Source organism: Bos indicus, chromosome 17 (assembly GCF_029378745.1).
Source record: "Bos indicus isolate NIAB-ARS_2022 breed Sahiwal x Tharparkar chromosome 17, NIAB-ARS_B.indTharparkar_mat_pri_1.0, whole genome shotgun sequence".
In the NCBI taxonomy this organism is placed as follows: Eukaryota; Metazoa; Chordata; class Mammalia; order Artiodactyla; family Bovidae; genus Bos; species Bos indicus.
The window spans coordinates 29,963,249-29,984,506 of record NC_091776.1 but is presented as its reverse complement, the minus strand read 5'-3'; the positions used below and the strand labels follow the sequence as shown (position 1 = coordinate 29,984,506).

General features: G+C 38.0%; 1 protein-coding gene and 1 pseudogene across 2 annotated transcripts in view; both read left to right on the top strand.

Annotated features, from left to right (window-relative positions):
* The window catches only part of HSPA4L (heat shock protein family A (Hsp70) member 4 like), a 63,453-nt gene that overhangs the window by 35,824 nt on the left and 6,371 nt on the right, over positions 1 to 21,258 (top strand). For both annotated transcript variants that reach the window (XM_070769123.1, XM_070769124.1), the window contains exons 14-19: positions 158 to 256; positions 1,909 to 2,046; positions 4,448 to 4,573; positions 4,871 to 4,978; positions 12,708 to 12,827; positions 16,649 to 16,810. In XM_070769123.1, coding sequence (XP_070625224.1) covers positions 158 to 256; positions 1,909 to 2,046; positions 4,448 to 4,573; positions 4,871 to 4,978; positions 12,708 to 12,827; positions 16,649 to 16,810 — 753 coding nt within the window. The remainder of the gene's footprint in view (positions 1 to 157; positions 257 to 1,908; positions 2,047 to 4,447; positions 4,574 to 4,870; positions 4,979 to 12,707; positions 12,828 to 16,648; positions 16,811 to 21,258) is intronic.
* Positions 20,123 to 20,672, top strand: LOC109571520 (large ribosomal subunit protein uL15-like; annotated as a pseudogene).

Genomic DNA, 21,258 nt, shown 5'->3' with positions numbered 1-21,258 from the left:
ATTAATAGTTACTCCCATTTCAGAAACAGTGAGCTTCTGCTTTATTATCTTCACACATGTGAAAACAGGCTTGAACTCTTAAGATATGCTGTTCATTACCAAAAACAGAAAAAAGAAAGAGACTAGAGATATTGTCAGTTACTTATTTTCTTTGCAGGATAAAATGCAGGTTGACCAAGAAGAAGGAGGTCATCAAAAATGTCATGCTGAACACACTCCAGAGGAAGAAATTGACCATACAGGAACCAAAACAAAGGTTTGTTCCACTATTACTGTGCTTAATTGCTCGGTCTTGTGTGACTCTGCAACCCCATGGATAGTAGCTTGCCAGGCTCCTCTCTGTCCATGGGATTTTCTAGGCAAGAATACGGGAGTGGGTTGCCAATTCCTTCTCAGGGGATCTTCCCGACCCAGGGGTTGAACCCGGGTCTCCTGCTTGCAAGCAGATTCTTTACCATCTGAACCACTAGGGAAAGCAGTATACTATTATTGTGGCTGTGTCTTTTTATGTCTTTTCATTAACTTTTTTTTCTCATTAAAAATCATACAACCTCAGAAAATAGAAACTAAAATAGGACAAATGAAGAAAACTTAAATTAGCAATAATGCAGCACCTCAAAACTAACCACTCTGTGGTGCATGCTGCATATCATAAAGCATTCTTAGTGCAAAAATTATATATTTGGAAGTAAAGTTTTAAAGGATAAATAGCTATTAAGAGTCATTATTTTACTGAGAAAATGAGTGCTGATAAAAGAGAAGGGAGAAATACCATGCACCAACCACCCAGATGGCTGGCTACAGCTCTATACTACCATCTTCGACAGATTTTTCTAACCCAAACATAATTTAATTTGGGATGGTTTGTATAGATTTTTTTTCCAAAGGCTGTAAAGACTTGATTTTAAATCTTAGTTTCTCAAGCAATATAAAACCTGAAACCTATTTTTCTAAATTTTTTATTTTATTCAGTGTTTCGTCTTTATTCAACAGCTCTATTTAGACATAATTTACATATCATGCAGTTCTGCCATTTAAGAGTGCAATTCAAAGGTTTTTAATGTACTCAATTATGTAATCATTATCACAATTTTACAACATTTTCATCACTCCAAAAAGAAACCCCACCCATTAGCAGTAACTCTTTATTTCCCCCCAAACCCTCCCCCTGCCAGCCCTAGTCAGCCACTAATATTTTTGAATTATACACTTGCCTGTTCTAGACAGCAGTACAGTATGTGATCCTTTAATGACTGGCTTCTTTTTGCTAAGCATATTTTCAAGGTTTATCCAGGTTGTAGGATATATCAGTACTTCATTCCCTTTTATGGTTGAGTAATACTGTATCATACAGATGTATACCACATTTATTCATTCATCAACTGATGGACACTTGGATTTTTCCTACCTCTTGACTTTTATGAATAATGCTGTTTTGAACAACCATATACAGGTTTTATGTGGATATATATTTTCATTTATCTTGTGCTCATACCCAGGATTGAAATTGCTGGGTCATATGATATCTCTGTGTTTACAATTTGAGGAACTGCCTATTTTCCAAAATGGCTGTCATATTTTTCTATCTTGTCAACCATGTATAAGGATTCCAATTTCTCTGTATTTTCACCATCTCTTATTTTCCTCTTTTATTTTTTCATTATAAGTCATCCTAGTGGGTAGGAAATGGTATTTCATTGTGGTTTCAGTTTGTTTCCCAGCCCAGGATTTTTTTTATGTAGAAAGATTTGGTGTATACAAGAATGTAAAATACTATCAGTATTAAAATAATATTTTTAAGGTATGGTAGATAATAGTTTTGATTTTACTTTGTTTCATCAGAAATCAGCCTCTTAAATCTATTTTTAAGCTAGAGAAACTTATACTTCTCTTACATTTCTTTTGCAGTCTGGTCTCTCAGAGAAACAAGAGCGACTGAACCAGAACATTAAAAAAGGGAAAGTCAAGAGTATTGATCTGCCTATCCAGAGTAGCCTGTGTAGGCAGCTGGGCCAAGATCTCCTCAACAGCTACATTGAAAATGAGGTATATAAACCTGAATTGATGTTGAAATCGGTGGTGGTGTATTCTGAAATTTTTGTAGAATAATCATCCCTCAAATTTAGGGAACTAGTCTATAACTCATAAGAAATTATTAAATAGATTATTGAATTGCTTTATTTTGGACAAAATGCTGAGCTGTATTAGTGTCATGTACAGTTGTAGCTTTCACCTTAGTTATATGAAAAACATGGCTTGTCTCCACTACAGAGAAAGGCCTTTCCAGCACTAATAATTCTTACCCCTTTTATTGTATCTTAACAGTAGCACACTCAGCAGACATTGTATAGGGAAGTATTACCAGCTCCCCTCTTCAAATGTGTGGTCCTTAAAGATTAAGGTTCAATTCAGAATGTCTTCTTACTTCCATTTGATACTTTTTTAGAAACTGTTGTCATTCTTCAAATTTTCTTTACATGTTTATATGTTTCATTTTATACTCTCTTGAGGAAAAGAGTTTGGTTTCTTTACCAATAGTTGTGTAAAAAGTTGTTTTTTTGTTTTAATTTACATTTAGGTGGTAGTTGTTAGTTTCTACAGGCTTGACCAGCAGTTTTCTTTGGAAGTGCTGCATATTCTCCAGCTGCTGCACATTATTCTAGGAATTTCCTCAAGAGATTTTGACTTTACAGTGTTCTTTTTCTAATACCCACCTATGTCACCTATTCATGAATTGTTAAAAGCTACATTTTATGTGAAGCAAGCATTTCTAGAGATCCCAAATAATTCTGAATTTGTATTATTTGAGACTAGCTTTGCCAAAGAAATGAATTGTGTGGAAGTGCGGCTATGATAAATTTTGTGTGTAAGATTTTTTCTCAAATTTTTGAAATGCCTCATTTTATTTTTAAAATAATTTTATTGGAGTGTAGTTTACAATGTTGTGCTAATTGTCTTATTATTTCAAATTTACAAATATCAGTGCATTGTATTATGTTTAAAATATTATGTTTTTGTTAAAGTACAAATATTTATTACAGATTCTCTCTTGGCTTTTGATTTAATAATTTTTGCTAACATCTTTAAATACTTTGATATCCTCTTTAATCTTCAAACCTATAAAATCAAAGTACTGTTAGAGATCTGCATTTAAAAGATGAGGAAACTGGCAGAAGTAGACTCAATCTCCCAAGTTCAGCAAGTAACCTTTGTTTTGGAGCCCAGTAGTCTGTCTCAAAGCTCAGGATTACAGCCACTATCCTGTATCACTTACCAGAGCCAACGTTTATTCAGTACCAGTTATGTGTCAGGCACTGTCCTGAATACTTTATGTGAATATGTCAATCTTATTAGTAGCCATACAAGATGTATAGATGTATGCTCTCTAGGATAAGAAAACTGAGGCTTAGGTTAGGCAATTTTGCTGCAATTTCAAAGCTAATAAATGGGAAACCTAGGATTTGAACACTAACATACATTAGTCTATTAAAAAAAAAAGTTTTTAATTGACACTGTCTTTTCCAAAACTTTTTCATCACCCCAAACAGAAACTCTAACCACTAATAACTCAACCATTCCTCCCTTCCCCAACCCCCAAGAAACTAATCTACTTTCTATCTCTTTGAATTTGTATAACTCATATAAATGTAATCATACAATATTTATTCTTTGTGTCTGTATTATTTCACTGAGCGTAATGTTTTCAAGGTTCATCAAGTTTGTAACATGTGTCAGAACTTTCTTTTTATAGTAGAATAACATTCCATTTTGCATATATACATTTTATTTGTCCATTCATATGTTAAAGGACAAATGAGTTGTTTCCACCTTTTGGTTATTGTAAATAATGCTGCAGTGAACATTGGGTGACAAATAACTGAGTTCCTGCTTTCAGTTCTTTAATTACATGTCTAGGAGTGAAACTTCTGGGTCACGTTCTAATTCTTGGTTTAGCTTCTTTAGGAGCCACCAAAGTTTTCCCTAACAGGAACATTATTGTACATTCTCAACAGCAATGTACAAGGGTTTCAAATTCTACAAATAGTCACCAATACTTATTTTCCATTTCTTGATTATACTCATCCTAAGGCAATGGCACCCCACTCCAGTACTCTCGCCTGGAAAATCCCATGGACGGAGGAGCCTGGTAGGCTGCAGTCCATGGGGTCGCTAAGAGTCGGACACGACTGAGTGACTTCACTTGCACTCTTCACTTTCATGCGTTGGAGAAGTAAATGGCAACCCACTCCAGTGTTCTTGCCTGGAGAATCCCAGGGATGGGGGAGCCTGGTGGGCTGCTGTCTATGGGGTCGCGCAGAGTCAGATACGACTGAAGCGACTTAGCAGCAGCAACAGCAGCAGTAGGTGTGAAGTGATATTTCATTATGGTTTTGGTTTTTATTTCCCTAGTGTTTTCATGGCAACTAATGTAAAACTTTTTGAATAGGGGAAGATGATAATGCAGGATAAGTTAGAGAAAGAAAGAAATGATGCGAAGAATGCTGTTGAAGAATATGTATATGATTTTAGAGACAAGCTTGGCACTATCTATGAAAAATTCATCACTCAAGAAGTAAGTTTAAGTTTTGTAGTTTTTTATTAGACTTATTTAAAATGTTTGCTTGAGCATGCTAATATAAATATATAAATAAATGTTGCAAATATGTTTTTGTTGTCACTCTTTGAAGCACATTTAGGAATGGTTCTTAGTTATTTTTCCAAATTTCAAGAGTCTAGTGAAAACATGTTTATAAATAAGAAACCAGAAAAAAAGTAATTTTTTATATTTGAAAAACATTTTGTCCTTGCTTGATGACTTTTATTCCTAAGGAGAGTATTTTCAATCAGTATCTCTTAACTATATAACTAGGACTTGAATAAACTATCTGCAATATTGGAGGACACAGAAAATTGGCTTTATGAAGAAGGAGAGGACCAACCTAAACAAGTATATATGGATAAGCTTCAAGAATTAAAGGTAAACTTTTTAAAAGTCCATATTAGTGTTGAACAGGACATTAAATTGTCCTAAAAATTATGGTGTAAGAACACAGTATATGTGTTTAATTAATACATAAGAAATTTCTAAGGCAGATATGTGTAACAGGAAATGCTCTCTCTTCATTTAGGAGGTGAGGATTGCTACATGATAATTCAAATTCAATAATGCATAATCATTATTGTCTATTATGATACTCAGATATGAAAATTTAGCAGATGTTCAGTTCACTCGCTCAGTTGTGTTCCACTCTCTGCAACCCCATGGACTGCAGCACATGAGGCTTCCCTGTCCATCACCAACTCCCGGAGCTTGCTCAAACTCATATCTATCGAGTCAGTGATGCCATCCAACCATCTCATCCTCTGTCATCCCCTTCTCCTCCTGCCTTCAATCTTTCCCAGCATCAGGGTCTTTTCAAATGAGTCAGTTCTTCGCATCAGGTGGCGAAAGTATTGGAGTTTCTGTTTCAACATCAGTCCTTCTGATGAATATTCAGGATATTGATTGGTTTGATCTCCTTGCAGACCAAGGGACTCTCAAGAGTCTTCTCCAACACCACAGTTCAAAAGCATCAATTCTTCGGTGCTCAGCTTTTTTTATGGTCCAACTCTCACGTCTATACATGACTAATGGAAAAACCAAAGCTTTTGACTAGACAGACCACTGTTGGCAAAATAATGTCTCAGCTTTTTAATATACTGTCTAGGTTTGTCATGGCTTTTCTTCCAAGGAACAAGCGTCTTCTAATTTCATGGCTGCAGTTGCCCTCTGCAGTGATTTTGGAGCCCCCAAAAGTAAAGTCTCTCACTGTTTTTGTTGTTTTCCCCATTATTTGCCATGAAGTGATGGGACTGGATGCTGTGGTTTGGTTTTTGGAAGGCTGAGTTTTAAGTCAACTTTTTCACTCTCCTCTTTCATCAAGAGGCTCTTTAGTTCTTCTTTACTTTCTGCCAAAAGGGTGGTGCCATCTGCATATCTGAGGTTATTGATATTCTCCCGGCAATCTTGATTCCAGTTTGTGCTTTATCTAGCCTGGCATTTGGGAAGATATACTCTGCATATATGTTAAATACTCTGCATATAGATAAAATAAGCAGGGTGATATATACAGCCTTGATGCACTCCTTTCCCAATTTGGAACCCAGTCTGTTGTTCCATGTCCAGTTCTACTATTGCTTCTTGACCTGCATACAGATTTTTCAGGAGGCAGGTTAGGTGGTCTGGTATTCCCATCTCTTTCAGAATTTTCCACAGTTTGTTGTAATCACACAGTCAAAGGCTTTGGCATAGTCAATAAAGCAGAAATAGATGTTTTTCTGGAACTCTCTTGCTTTTTTGATGATCCAGCGGAGGTTGGCAATTTGATCTCTGGTTCTTCTGGCTTTTCTAAAACCAGCTTGAACATCTGGAAGTTCATGGTTCATGTATTGCTGAAGCCTGGCTTGGAGAAATTTGAGCATTACTTTGCTAGCGTGTGAGATGAGTGCATTGCCTTTCTTTGGGATTAGAATGAAAACTGACCTTTTCCAGTCCTGTGGCCACTGCTAAGTTTTCCAAATTTGCTGGCATGTTGACTGCAGCACCTTAACAGCATAATCTTTCAGGATTTGAAATAGCTCAACTGGAATTTCATCACCTCCACTAGCTTTGTTCCTAGTGATGCTTGCTAAGGCCCACTTGACTTCACATTCCAGGATGTCTGGTTCTAGATGAGTGATCAAACCATCGTGGTTATCTGGGTCATGAAGATCTTTTTTGTATAGTTCTTTTTTGGCCACCTCATGCGAAGAGTTGACTCATTGGAAAAGACTCTGATGCTGGGAGGGATTGGGGGCAGGAGGAGAAGGGGACGACAGAGGATGAGATGGCTGGAGTCTCAGTGAACTCCGGGAGTTGGTGATGGACAGGGAGGCCTGGCATGCTGCGATTCATGGGGTCGCAAAGAGTCGGACACGATTGAGCGACTGATCTGATGATCTGTGTATTCTTGCCACCTCTTCTTAATATCTTCTGCTTCTGTTAGGTCCATACCATTTCTGTCCCTTATTTAACCCATCTTTGCATGAAATGTTCCCTTGGTATCTCTAATTTTCTTGAAGAGATCTCTAGACTTTCCTATTCTATTGTTTTCCTCTATTTCTTTGCATTGATCACTGAGGAAGGCTTTCCTATCTCTCCTTGCTGTTCTTTGGAACTCTGCATTCAAATGGGTATATCTTTCTTTTTCTCATTTGCTTTTCACTTTTCTTCTTTTCTTAGCTATTTGTAAGGCCTCCTCAGACAGCCATTTTGCCTTTTTGCATTTCTTTTCCATGGGGATGTTCTTGATCCCTGTCTCCTGTACAATGTCATAAGCCTCTGTCCATAGTTCTTCAGGCACTCTATCTATCAGATCTAATCCCTTGAATCTATTTGTCACTTCCCACTGTATAATCGTTAAGGGATTTGATTTAGGTCATACCTGAATGGTCTAGTGGTTTTCCCTACTTCCTTCAATATAAATCTGAATTTTGAAATAAGGAGTTCATGATCTGAGCCACAGTCAGCTCCCGGTCTTGTTTTTACTGACTGTATAGAGCTTCTCCATCTTTGGCTGCAAAGAATACAATCTGATTTTGGTATTGACCATCTGGTGATGTCCATGTGTAGAGTCTTCTCTTGTGTTGTTGGAAGGAGGGTATTTGCTATAACCAGTGCGTTCTCTTGGCAAAACTCTGTTAGCCTTTGCCCTGCTTCATTTTGTACTCTAAGGCCAAATTTGCCTGTTACTCCAGGTATCTCTTGACTTCCTACTTTTGCATTCCAGTCCCCTATAATGAAGAGGACATCTTTTGGGGTGTTAGTTTTTGAAGGTCTTGTAGGTCTTCAGAGAACCATTCAACTTCAGCTTCTTCAGCATTACTGGTTGGGGCACAGACTTGGATTACTGTGATATTGAATGATTTGCCTTGGAAATGAACAGAGATTGTTCTGTTGTTTTTCAAATTGCACTCAAGAACTGCATTTTGGACTCTCTTGTTGACTATGAGGGCTACTCCATTTCTTCTAAGGGATTCTTGCCCGCAGTAGATATAATGGTCATCTGAGTTAAATTCACCCATTCCAGTCTTCTAGTTCACTGGTTCCTAAAATGTTGATGTTCACTCTTCCCATCTCCTGTTTGACCACTTCCAATTAGCACATGACCAGAGTGTTAATATTACTCTTATATAAGCCATGATTTCTGAGATGTTGTTAAGAAGTGACTTGTCAACCTGACCCCTAACCCCTTATCCATTAGAGGAGTCGCTCGTGCTTTGCTTCTCTCCCCCTCGACTGCTCTGATTTTGAGGAGTTAACACACTGCCCTTTTGTATGTTCACACTCCTGGGGACACCAGGCCAAAAGAACTTCAAAAATAGTACCCCTGGTCTTCAGTGTCCTTTTAAAAAATAAATAAGGAGGTGTGTCCATCAGGTCCCCTTTTTCTAGGTCAGTGGTCAGACTTAAGAAAAAAACACTATTACTCTTTTCCTCCTGCTTGCCACCAAACCCTCAGCCCCCAACCTGGAAGAACAAAAAACAAAAAGCTTCAAAAGTGTAGAAGTTTAGATTGGAAGGATGACAGGAAATTTTAGTCTTTCCATCTTAGTGAGGATCATAGCTTTAATGTGCACATAAATAACCTGGGGCCTTTACTGAAATGCAAAAAATTCAGTATACCCAAGTTGGGTCTGTGATTCTGAATTTTTTATAAGCTTCCGAGAGATTCTGATGCTGCTGGTCCCTGAACCATTCTTTGAGTAGTGAGTAAATACACATATGCTAAGTGATGACATTAATAAAGACTTCTAGAGTATGGGGAAAGGCAGCCCTTTAGTGATGGGGAGGTTGAAGTGCAAAAGAATTTATGTAACTTGAAAGCAAAAGAAAATAAATGCACCAAATCTTCTCTATCCATTTATCTCTCGATGGAATCTAGGTTGTTTCCATGTCCTGGGTATTGTAATTTGTGCTGCAATGCATATTGGGGTACATGTAAAAAAATTGTTTAAAGGTTAGTATCTTGGCAATAAATTACTTCCAAAGGGAATATTTAAAAAGCAACTTGAAAGCCTACGCTTATGAAAGCAAAACTAAGCTTTACCATATTTTAGCCTCTTGGTGTTTTTTACCCCTCATCTCCTTTAAAGGAATTATATATATAAATTGGGCTGGAGGAACAAGCCAGACAGCTGAGGCCAAGAGAAATAACTGAAAAGCCCAGAAGCTCCAAGAATGTATTATTTTGTTTCCAATATATACGTAACCATAGAAGTGAATGTTATAGAAGTTTTCACAGGCTTTACTATTTTTATAAGATGGCTTTTATAACTTACTCCCCTTTCAAAAACATTTACAATTGAAAGTACAATGAAAATAGACTAAATGCAGTATGGTATCCTGGAAAAGAAAAGGATGAAATCCAAATAATCTGGAGTTCAGTCAGTATTTAACAGTCATACACCAGTGTTGATTTCTTGGTTTTGACAAATGTTCCATAATGCTGTAAGATGCTAACATTAGAAAAAAGCAATAAAAGGTGCTTGGTTTACCATTGTTTGCTTTGTAACTTTTCTGAAAACCTAAAATTACTCTAAAATAAGCTGATTTTATTTATGTATGTAATGAATTCGGAAGAAAATATTTATCTTTTTTTCTAATGTACTCCCCTCCTCACAGTTACAGAGGCTGTTATAAAATTTAGACACTCTCTACTTCTATGCACCTGGGGTGAGGGGCCAAAGGGCTTTCTTGTTTTTAAGCACTATACTTAAAATACACATACTAATCTAATGAATAAATATGACATAAATAATAGTCAATAGGTATTAAATACCAGGAAATCCCAATAACCTGGTTGCATGTACAGAGTTATACGCATTATAAATATTTGAAATCAAGTTTCAAATACATTATTTCTGGATGCAGTATAGTTCTTATGGTTTTCTTAGTAGTTTTAAACTTTTAACACCCAACTTTAAAGAAATTAACATTCTTTGGATTTGAGAGGAATCGAAAGGTAATCTTAATGAATGAGAGGAGCACATACGATAGAGACATCCCTGTGTAGGACTGAATAAGCACATAACCACTGGAACTCATTTCCATGTAGGAAAATAAGAGGGGACAGATTTTGATCTGACCACCTTTCTTTCCTATTCATCTTCCTGTATTTGTTGTCATTCAGTTGCTAAATTGTGCCTGACACTTTTTGACCTCATGAATTGCAGCACACCAGGCTCCTCTAGGGTGCTGCAATAGAATGGGAAAGACTAGAGATCTCTTCAAGAAAATTAGAGATACCAAGGGAACATTTCATGCAAAGATGGGCTCGATAAAGGACAGAAATGGAATGGACCTAACAGAAGCAGAAGATATTAAGAAGAGGTGGCAAGAATACACAGAAGAACTGTACAAAAAGGTATTCACGACCCAGATAACCACGATAGTTTGATCACTCACCTAGAGCCAGACATCCTGGAATGTGAAATCAAGTGGGCCTTAGCAAGCATCACTAGTAACAAAGCTAGTGGAGGTGATGGAATTCCAGTTGAGCTATTTCGATGCTGTGAAAGTGGTACACTCAATAAGCCAGCAAATTTGGAAAAGTTAGCAGTGGCCACAGGACTGGAAAAGGTCAGTTTTCATTCCAATCCCTAAGAAAGGCAGTGCCAAAGAATGCTCAAACTACCGCACAATTACACTCATATCACATGCTAGCAAAGTAATGCTCAAAATTCTCCAAGCCAGGCTTCAATAATATATAAACCGTGAACTTCCAGATGTTAAAGCTGGTTTTAGAAAAGGCAGAGGAGGAGAAGGAAATGGCAACCCACTCCACTATTCTTGCCTAGAGAATCCCATGGACAGAGGAGCCTGGCAGGCTACAGTCCATAGGGTCACAAGAGTCAGACACGACTTAGCGACTAAACCACCAGTAATGTCTGAACTGGCAAATCAAGAAATGTATATATTAGTATGCCAGTTAAAGTTACAGTGGTAGCCTGTCAGAGGAAGTTAAAATAGAAAGGACTTGAGGAGGGTAGGGGAGCTTTACTTTCTTTTAACTTGCAATTGTGTGTGTTACTTCTAACGATAAAGCCAGTGTGACTACAAAATAAAGAAAACAAAAAACTGCAAAAAAAAAAAGGGCAGAGGAACCAGAGATCAAATTGCCAATATCCACTGGATCATCGAAAAAGCAAGAGAGTTCCAGAAAAACATCTATTTATTGACTACACCAAAGCCTTTGACTTTGTGGATCACAATAGACTATGGAAAATTCTGAAAGAGATGGGAATACCAGATCGCCTGACCTGCCTCTTGAGAAATCTGTATGCAGGTCAGGAAGCAACAGTTAGAACTGGACATGGAACAACAGACTGGTTCCAAATAGGAAAAGGAGTACGTCAAGGCTGTATATTGTCATCCTGCTTATTTAACTTATATGCAGGGTACATCATGAGAAACGCTGGGCTGGATAAAGCACAAGCTGGAATCAAGATTGCTGGGAGAAATATCAATACCCTCAGATATGCAGATGACACCACCCTTATGGCAGAAAGCAAAGAAGAACTAACCTCCTGATGAAAGTGAAAGAGGAGAGTGAAAATGTTGGCTTAAAGCTCAGCATTCAGAAAACAAAGATCATGGCATCAGGTCCCATCATTTCACAGCAAATAGATGGAGAAACAGTGACAGACTCTATTTCTCAGGGCTCCAAAATCATTGCAAATGGTGACTGCAGTCATGAAATTAAAAGACGCTTACTCCTTGGAAGGAAAGTTATGGCCAACCTAGACAGCATATTGAAAAGCAGAGACATGACTTTGTCAACAAAGGTCCGTCTAGTCAAGGCTATGGTTTTTCCAGTAGTCATGTATGGATGTGAGAGTTGGACTGTAAAGAAAGGTGAGTGCCAAAGAATTAATGCTTTTGAACTGTGGTGTTGGAGAAGACTCTTGAGAGTCCCTTGGACTGCAAGGATATCCATCCAGTCCATCCTAAACGAAATCAGTCCTGAATGTTCATTGGAAGGACTGATGTTGAAGCTGAAACTCCAGTACTTTAGCCACCTGATGCGAAATGCTGACTCATTTGAAAAGACCCTGATGCTGGGAAAGATTGAAGGCAGGAGGAGAAAGGGACAACAGAGAATGAGATGGTTGGATGGCATAACTGAGTCAATGAGGTGAGTTTGAGTAAAGTCTAGTTGGTAATGGACAGGGAGGCCTGGCGTGCTGCAGTCCATGGGGTCACAAAGAGCCAGACACAACTGAGCTGAACTGAGGCTACTCTGTCCTCTGCTATCTCCCAGAGTTTGCTCAAATTCACATCTATTGCCAGGTTCCTATGCAATATTGTTCTTTACATAATTGGACTTGACTTTCACCACCAGGCACATCCACAACTGAGCACTGTTTCCTCTTTGGCCCAGCAACTTCATTCTTTCTGGAGCTATGAATAAAGTTGCCCTCTGCTTTTCCCCAGTAGCATATTGGATACCTTCCAACCTGGGGCGAGGGGGGACTTATCTGCCAGTGTCATACCTTTTTGCCTTTTCATACTGTTCATGGGATTCTCAAGGCAAGGACAGTGGAGTGGGTTGCCATTTCCTCCTCCAGCGGACCACAATAAAAGTTGTTTTCTGTTAATAACGTTTTCTTTTTAAAAAACTTCACAGAAATATGGCCAGCCTATTCAAGTAAGGTACATGGAACATGAAGAAAGACCAAAAGCTTTAAACGACTTGGGAAAAAAGATCCAACTTGTCATGAAAGTGATAGAAGCATACAGAAACAAGGTATTAAAACTCAAAGTAAATTGGTGGTAATGGTAATGTGTGTGGTATGCAGAGGATGGGGTAAATCTTAAAAGTTCTCAACTGCAGAGCGGTTGTTGCTACCAAAGTGCAGTTGTGTGGTTTTAATCTTTTAGAATTCCCTGAATTAGTCCAGTGAACAAATTCATTGTTTTCTTCTTAGGGATTTCATTATTGATACAGTGAAAAAGAGGTTTTGTTGAGCCTTTTTTTACTGGCATCTTTGAAACCGGACTCTGCCAGCATTCCTTTTGTCCCTTGGTGCCTCTTTTGGTTGCTCTTGGTCTTCCAGTCTTTTGCTTATCTGTAACTCCCATGTCCTTTATTCTTTTATATTTGTGCCCAGATCTGTCTTATTACTCTTAGCCTTTCCACTGTTTTTTAGCCTCAAATATTTAGTTATATAAAAGTTAGCTGCATTTGGATGTAACAGTAAGATTTGACAAAATTAAACTGATTTTTTTTTCCCTCTAAAGGAGAGGGTAGCAAACTTTTCCTTTATTTTTTTTTAAATTTTATTTTTAAACTTTACATAATTGTATTAGTTTTGCCAAATATCAAAATGAATCCATCACAGGTATACATGTGCTCCCCATCCTGAACCCTCCTCCCTCCTCCCTCCCCATACCATCCCTCTGGGTCGTCCCAGTGCACTAGCCCCAAGCATCCAGTATCGTGCATTGAACCTGGACTGGCATCTCGTTTCATACATGACATTTCACATGTTTCAATGCCATTCTCCCAAATCTTCCCACCCTCTCCCTCTCCCACAGAGTCCATAAGACTGTTCCATACATCAGTGTCTCTTTTGCTGTCTCGTACACAGGGTTATTGTTATCATCTTTCTAAATTCCATATATATGCGTTAGTATACTGTATTGGTGTTTTTCCTTCTGGCTTACTTCACTCTGTATAATAGGCTCCAGTTTCATCCACCTCATTAGAACTGATTCAAATGTTTTCTTTTTAATGGCTGAGTAATACTCCATTGTGTATATGTACCACTGCTTTCTTATCCATTCATCTGCTGATGGACATCTAGGTTGCTTCCATGTCCTGGCTATTATAAACAGTGCTGCGATGAACATTGGGGTACACATGTCTCTTTCCCTTCTGGTTTCCTCAGTGTGTATGCCCAGCAGTGGGATTGCTGGATCATAAGGCAGTTCTATTTTCAGTTTTTTAAGGAATCTCCACACTGTCCTCCATAGTGGCTGTACTAGTTTGCATTCCCACCAACAGTGTAAGAGGGTTCCCTTTTCTCCACACCCTCTCCAACATTTATTATTTGTAGACTTTCGGATCGCAGCCATTCTGTTTTATTATTTGTAGACTTTTGGATCGCAGCCATTCTGCGAGAGGGTAGCAAACTTTTCCTTTAAATGAACAAATAACATTTTAGGTTCTGCAGGCCTACTATATACACTCAACTTGGCTGTTGTAGTGCAAGAGCAAATACACAAGTTTGTAAACGAATGGGCGTGGTAGTATTCCAGAATAACTTTATTAAACTCAGCAGGTTTAATTTTCCCTTCAGGACAGGTTTTCTGTGTGTGTGCTCAGTCATGTGACCCTTTGTGACCCTGTGGACTGTGACCCACCAGGCTCCTCTGTCCATGGGATTTCCCCAGCAAGAATACTGGAGCAGGTTGCCATTTCCTCCTCCAGGGCATCTTCCTGACCCAGGGATCGAACCCCAGTCTCCTGCATCTTCTACACTGCAGGCAGATTCTTTACCACTGAGCCACCAGGGAGCCCCCAAGTTTGCCGATTAAAATTTTAAATATTCACCGTAATTCCCCCAGATTTTATCACTGATGTTAAAACTCCATCAGTGGGCTGGAGAGACCAGCACCAAAGGTTTAGGGGAGGGCATTATCATAGTTTACATTTATCAAGCACTTACTAAATTTTGAGCACTTTGCATGGATTACCTCAGTTCTGACAAGAATGTTATTTTATAGGAAAATAGCAGTGCTTAAGCAACTTGTGAAGTAGTGATGTAGTCAGGATAAAATCTAAGCAGTCTAAAATCAACATACAAACCCTTAACAGCTACACTGTTTTTCACTACACAGTGTGGGAAAGGTGGTTACTTATTTTAGAAATAAAAGATTTGTACATTTTTTAAGATAGAGTGCAATCCAACCAACCTAAAGGAATAATCCAGGTACCAATCAATTGTGAATGTGCCTGCCAACGTCAGTGTCCATACAGGTACAAATAGAATGTAAGGATAATGGAAAAGAAGGAACAAGCAGACAAATAGAAACACCAAGAATATTTCAAATCTGGTATTGGAGGGTCTGTTTATTATTATTACAACCTAGTGTTTGCCATGCTGTCAAAAGCTTCCTGAAGATGCTGTAAACTGTTATTCAGAGCAAGGCAAGACTTCACTTATGCTCAAGAATTTTGAGTTTATTATGTTCCATACTCTCTTCAAGGTGCTGGAACTACAGCATCAAACAAAACATTGAACTTATTCTAATATGTTTGTGGGAAAAGATCGACAGTAATGGGTTAGTGAAGTCAGATGGTGCTAAGAGCTGTGGGAAAAGTAAGGGACTGCCAGAGGTGGAGACTTGTCAGAAAGGCAGACTAATAAGATGACATCATTTGAGGGGAGAATTAAAGGAGCTGAGGGAGGGTTCAAGATGTATGATAATTATAAGAAAAATGTTCTAAAAGTAGGGGTGGGGACAGGAAGCAATTGCAAAATCTCAAGGAAAGGAAGTGCTGGAGTAACAGCAAGGAACCCAAGGGGACTCAAAACAGTAGGGGTGGGGTTATTAGTTCCCAGATCATGCAGGGCCCAGGGCCCATTATAAAAGCTTGGTTTTTACCCTGAGATAGGAGTCCATTGGAGGCTTCTGAACATAGGAGCAGCATGATTTAAGTCTAAAGAAGCAGAAAGACTAGTTAAATCATTAGAATAGCACAGGCAAGAAGTGACGGAACCCTAAGCCTGGACAGTGGAAGGGGAAGAAGTGGCTGGAATTCTGCATATACTTTGAAGGCAGGGCTGATAATTTTTATGTAGATAAAACAGAAAGAGGAGTCAAAATAACTTTAAGGATTTTCGGCCTGAAAGGATAAAGTTGTTAATTACTAAGATGAGCAAAACCTGGAAGAGTAGATAGGGAGGTAATAGTGAATTTGAAACACAGGTAAGTTGTTTCAAACTTTTCAAATAAGAATTCAAGTTGGAAGTTGGATAGAGTTGGGAGTTCAGGGAAAATGTTCAGGCTAGAGATTTTTTAAAAGTATGTAGACAGATGGATGGGGAGGAGATCCTCCTTCCGTATGTTGCACCATCACTTCTTTCTGTTTTGAGACCACCAGTCTAAACCATGACTTCTTAGATTGTCTTCTACATGTGACAGCTGCAGGTGTCTTTTTCAATTTTATTTTTCATTTCTCCTTATCAACAACTTAATCAGAGTCTGCTGTATAGAGTCAGAATTTTCTGTCTAGCTTGCTTGTGCCTACTTACCTTATTTCATTTTACTCCTTGACTGATTTAATTCCATGCAGCTTCTTTCTGAAAACTACTTTTCAGTTTTAATATTCTTCACAAGTCATTCCTTTCCAAACCTGACTTCTTCAGAAGGCCTTTCCTCTTAAAAAGGCATACTGATTTTTCTCTCAGTTTCTTCAGTTCTATGTAATTTGTAAATGGCTTCTTCATGTGAGTATGTGTGAGATACACAATAAGAGTCTAAATCGTTTACTCAGAAATTATTAATAAGTTGGTGCTTATTGAAAAACCTCTCATTAAGTTTTTTTTTTTTCCCTAATAGGATGAAAGATACGATCATTTGGATCCTGCTGAAATTGAAAAGGTTGAAAAACATATCAATGAAGCCATGAGTTGGCTGAACAGTAAGATGAATGCACAGAACAAACTAAGTCTCACTCAAGATCCTGTGGTGAAAGTTTCAGAAATAGTTGCAAAGTCAAAGGTAAGAAACTATAAACTTCTGTTTTATAATGGATTCAGTCACTAAAATTTTTTAATGGGAGCCATACTCTGAGAAGTAATCAACTTACAGAAAAACAGAAATAGGAATTTGAGGCTAATCTTTAATTTGGGGGGGGGGGTAAAAAGATTCTAGGTGGATCATGTTTCTTGATTTAATTAGTCTTACACACAAAACAGCTTTTAGATTTTAAGTGTAAAATAAAGCAATAAAATAAAACAATGCAACAACTAAAGATTATGTCTGATTTTTCTAGGCTAGATAAAACTTTTGAATCTCCATTCTAAAACCACGGTATATGCTTGTTTTTGACATAGTTTGAAATGTATAAAATTTCATGGTAAAATCTTACTTCGGAGATAAACTTTCCATGTTAAAACGTGTTACTACTGAAAATGTCAAAAGTTACAGAAAACATCATGAAAAACATGGGGATAAACTTTATAATAAAGATCAGCATCTAAGTAGAAAAATAAGACATTGGAAAAACAGCTGACAAAGAAATACATGTCTAAAAAACATGAAAAGATACTCATCTTTGTTACTAATCTAAGAAATGCAAATTTCTTTTCTCTGATTTGGTTATTTGTTTACATTTACAATCTTTGCCATAATTGCCAAGGGTGTGAAGAAATGGACACCTTTCCCTGAGCAGTTTGGTTATATTTGTTACTGCTTTTTTCTGGGAAATCATTTCAAATGTATAGAAATTTAAAATGAGTTTACCTTTAATGCAGAAATAACAATTCTAGGAATTCACTTTGACTATTGCATAAGTATATAAACCCCTGCTTATGATACCAAAAACCTGGCAGCAACCTAAATACCTATCAGTAAGAAATTAGATAAACTGATGCATATACATTATAATAGTTAACCATAGTATTTAATAAAGATAAATATTATTTTGCAGATTTAATTTTGGCTGCTTTGGGTGTTTGTTGCTGTGCATGGGCTTTTCTCTGGTTGGGGTGAGCAGGGGCAACTCTCCTTATGGTGTGTGGGCTTCTCGTTGCAGAGCACAGGCTTCAGTAGCTGTAGTGTATGGGCTTAGTTAGTGGCTTGTGGGCTCTAGAGCACAGGCTCAATAGTCGTGGTACACAAGCTTAGATGCTTTGCAGCTGTGAGATCCTCCCAGACCAGGGATTGAACCTGATGTGTCCCCTGCACTGGCAAATGGATTCTTAGCTATTAGACCATCAGGGAAGCCCAGTACATATATTGAGATAAAAGATTTATGCATGATGCATGAAAAAGGATTACAGAATCTAAATTAAAGTTATCTCACTATAAATTAGCATGTTCATTAAGATTTGTATGTTTGGATATATGTGTGCATGGACATATATCTAGAAGGATGTTCACCAAAAGGCTAATAATCTAGAGATGGTAGCTTAGTGGGTAAAGAATCTGCCTGCAGTGCAGGAGACCAGGGTTCAATTGCTAGGTTGGGAAAATCCCCTGGAGAAGGAAAAGTTAAACCATTCCATTGCCTAGAAATCCCATGGACAGAGGAGCCTAGCAGGCTACAGTCCATGTGGTAGCAAGAGTCAGATACAGCTTAGCAACTACACCACTACCACCAGAGGAGATGGAATATCAGGTGATTTTTTAAAGTCTGGTTCAGTATGCTCATAGGTATTTGATTTATTTTAAAAACAGGTTTGGGTTTTTTTTTTATTGGAGTATATTTGATTGACAGCATTATAAGTGTATATGCAGTGATTCAATATTTTTACAGATTTTACTTCATTTAAAGTTATTCTAAAATATTGGCTATATTCTGTTATACAGTGTATCCTTGTAGCTTATTTCTTTTATACATATTTGTTTGTATCTCTTAATCCTGTATCCTTATCTTGTCCCTCACTTCCCTCTCCCCACTGGTAACCTCTAGTTTATTCTCTGTCTTTTTTTCTGTTGCTGTTATATTCATTTATTTTTTAGATTACACATGTAAGTAATAAGATATAGTATTTGTCTCTCTGTAAGCATAATACCCTCCAGTAACATCAATGTTGCTGCAGACAGCAAGTTTTCATTCTTCATTCTTTTTATTCCATTGTATACATATGCTACATCTTTGTCTGTTCATCTGTTTATGGACACGTAGGTTGCTTCCACATGTTAGCTATTGTAAATAATGCTGCTAGGAACACTGGTGTGCATGTGTGTTTTCAAATTAGTTTTTCATTTATTTCTGGATACTGAGGAGTAGAGTTGCTGGATCGATCATATAGTAATTCAACTTTTAGCTTTTTTAGGAACCTCCATACTGTTTTCTATAATGGCTATACCAATTTACATTTCCACTAGAAATGTACATAGAGTTCCCTTTTCTCCATATCCTTACCAAAATGTTATTTGTGTTCTTTTTGAACACAGTCATTCTGACAGGTATGAGACATATCATTGTGATTTTGATTTGCATTTTTCTGATGAATAGTGATGTTGAGCAACTTCTGTGCCAAACTGGGGTTTTTTTTTAATAATAAAGCAGTAAGAGTTATTTTCCTTTTTGAGAAAGTTTTACAGAGAATCTATTATAACTTACTCCTAACCAGGTGAGAGGCAGAGTGTGACAAGAACAGTTTGCCAACTAAAACATTCCCCCAGGATGTTACCTCCTATTTTCCCACCCCACCCAATTTCTGTGACACTGGTCTTGAAAGAATATAAAGTGTTTCAGTAGCATTACTGAAATGGTCTTTTATTTCTGTAAAAACCAAGGATATAATATCTGAAATAATTATTAAGTTGAATTTATTTCCATGGCTTATTTTTCCTTCGACAGAAAAAGCTACTGTTTTCCAAAGTGAAGTTAGTGTATACTACCAAGACAGGGATCAGGACCATCCCCAAGGAAAAGAAATGCAAAAAATCAAAATGCCTGTCTGGGGAGGCCTTACAAATAGCTGTAAAAAGAAGAGAAGCAAAAAGCAAAGGAGAAAAGAAAGATATAAGCATCTGAATGCAGAGTTCCAAAGAATAACAAAGAGAGATAAGAAAGCCTTCTTCAGCGATAAATGCAAAGAAATAGAGGAAAACCACAGAATGGGAAAGACTAGAGATCTCTTTAAGAAAATTAGAGATACCAAGGGGACATTTCATGCACAGATGGGCTCGATAAAGGACGGAAATGGTATGGACCTAACAGAAGCAGAAGATATTCAGAAGAGATGGCAAGAATACACAGAAGAACTGTAAAAAAAAGATGTTCATGACCCAGATAATCACAATGGTGTGATCACTGACCTAGAGCCAGGCATCCTGGAATGTGAAGTCCAGTGGGCCTTAGAAAGCATCACTAGGGCTCTTTCGTCTAGGCTGCCGACATGCCATCCAGACTAAGGAAGACCCAGAAACTTAGGGGCCACGTAAGCCATGGCCACGGCCGCATCGGCAAACACCGGAAACACCCGGGAGGCCAAGGTAATGCTGGTGGCATGCATCATCACAGGATCAACTTCGACAAGTATCACCCAGGATACTTTGGGAAAGTTGGTATGAGGCATTACCACTTAAGAGGAACCAGAGTTTCTGCCTGACTGTCAATCTTGATAAATTGTGGACCATGGTTAGTGAGCAGTCACGAGTAAATGCTGCCAAGAACAAGACAGGAGCTGCTCCTGTCATTGATGTGGTGCGATCAGGTTACTACAAATATCTGGGGAAAGGAAAGCTCCCAAAGCAGCCTGTCATTGTGAAGGCCAAATTCTTCAGCAGAAGAGCTGAGGAGAAGATTAAGGGTGTAGGTGGGGCCTGTGTCCTGGTGGCTTGAAGCCACATGCTGGGAAATTCATTAAATGTTAAGTGCTTTTCTCTTAAAAAAACAAAAAAGAAAGCATCACTAGGAACAAAGCTAGTGGAGGTAATGTAATTCCAGTTGAGCTATTTCAAATCCTAAAAGATGATGCTGTGAAAGTGCTGCACTCAGTAAGCCAGCAAATTTGGAAAACTCAGCAGTGGCCACAGGACTGGAAAAGGTCAGTTTTCATTCTAATCCCAAAGAAAGGCAATGCCAAAGAATGCTCAAACTACCACACAATTGCACTCATCTCACACGCTAGTAAAGTAATGCTCAAAATTCTCCAAGCCAGGCTTCAGCAATACGTGAACCGTGAACTTCCTGATGTTCAAGCTTGTTTTAGAAAAGGCAGAGGAACCAGAGATCAAATTGCCAACATCCGCTGGATCATGGAAGAAGCAAGAGAGTTCCAGAAAAACATCTATTTCTGCTTTATTGACTATGCTAAAGCCTTTGACTGTGTGGATCACAATAAACTGTGGAAAATTTTGAAAGATATGGGAATACCAGACCACCTGACCTGCCTCTTGAGCAATCTGTATGCAGGTCAGGAAGCAACAGTTAGAACTGGACATGGAACAACAGACTGGTTCCAAATAGGAAAAGGAGTACGTCAAGGCTG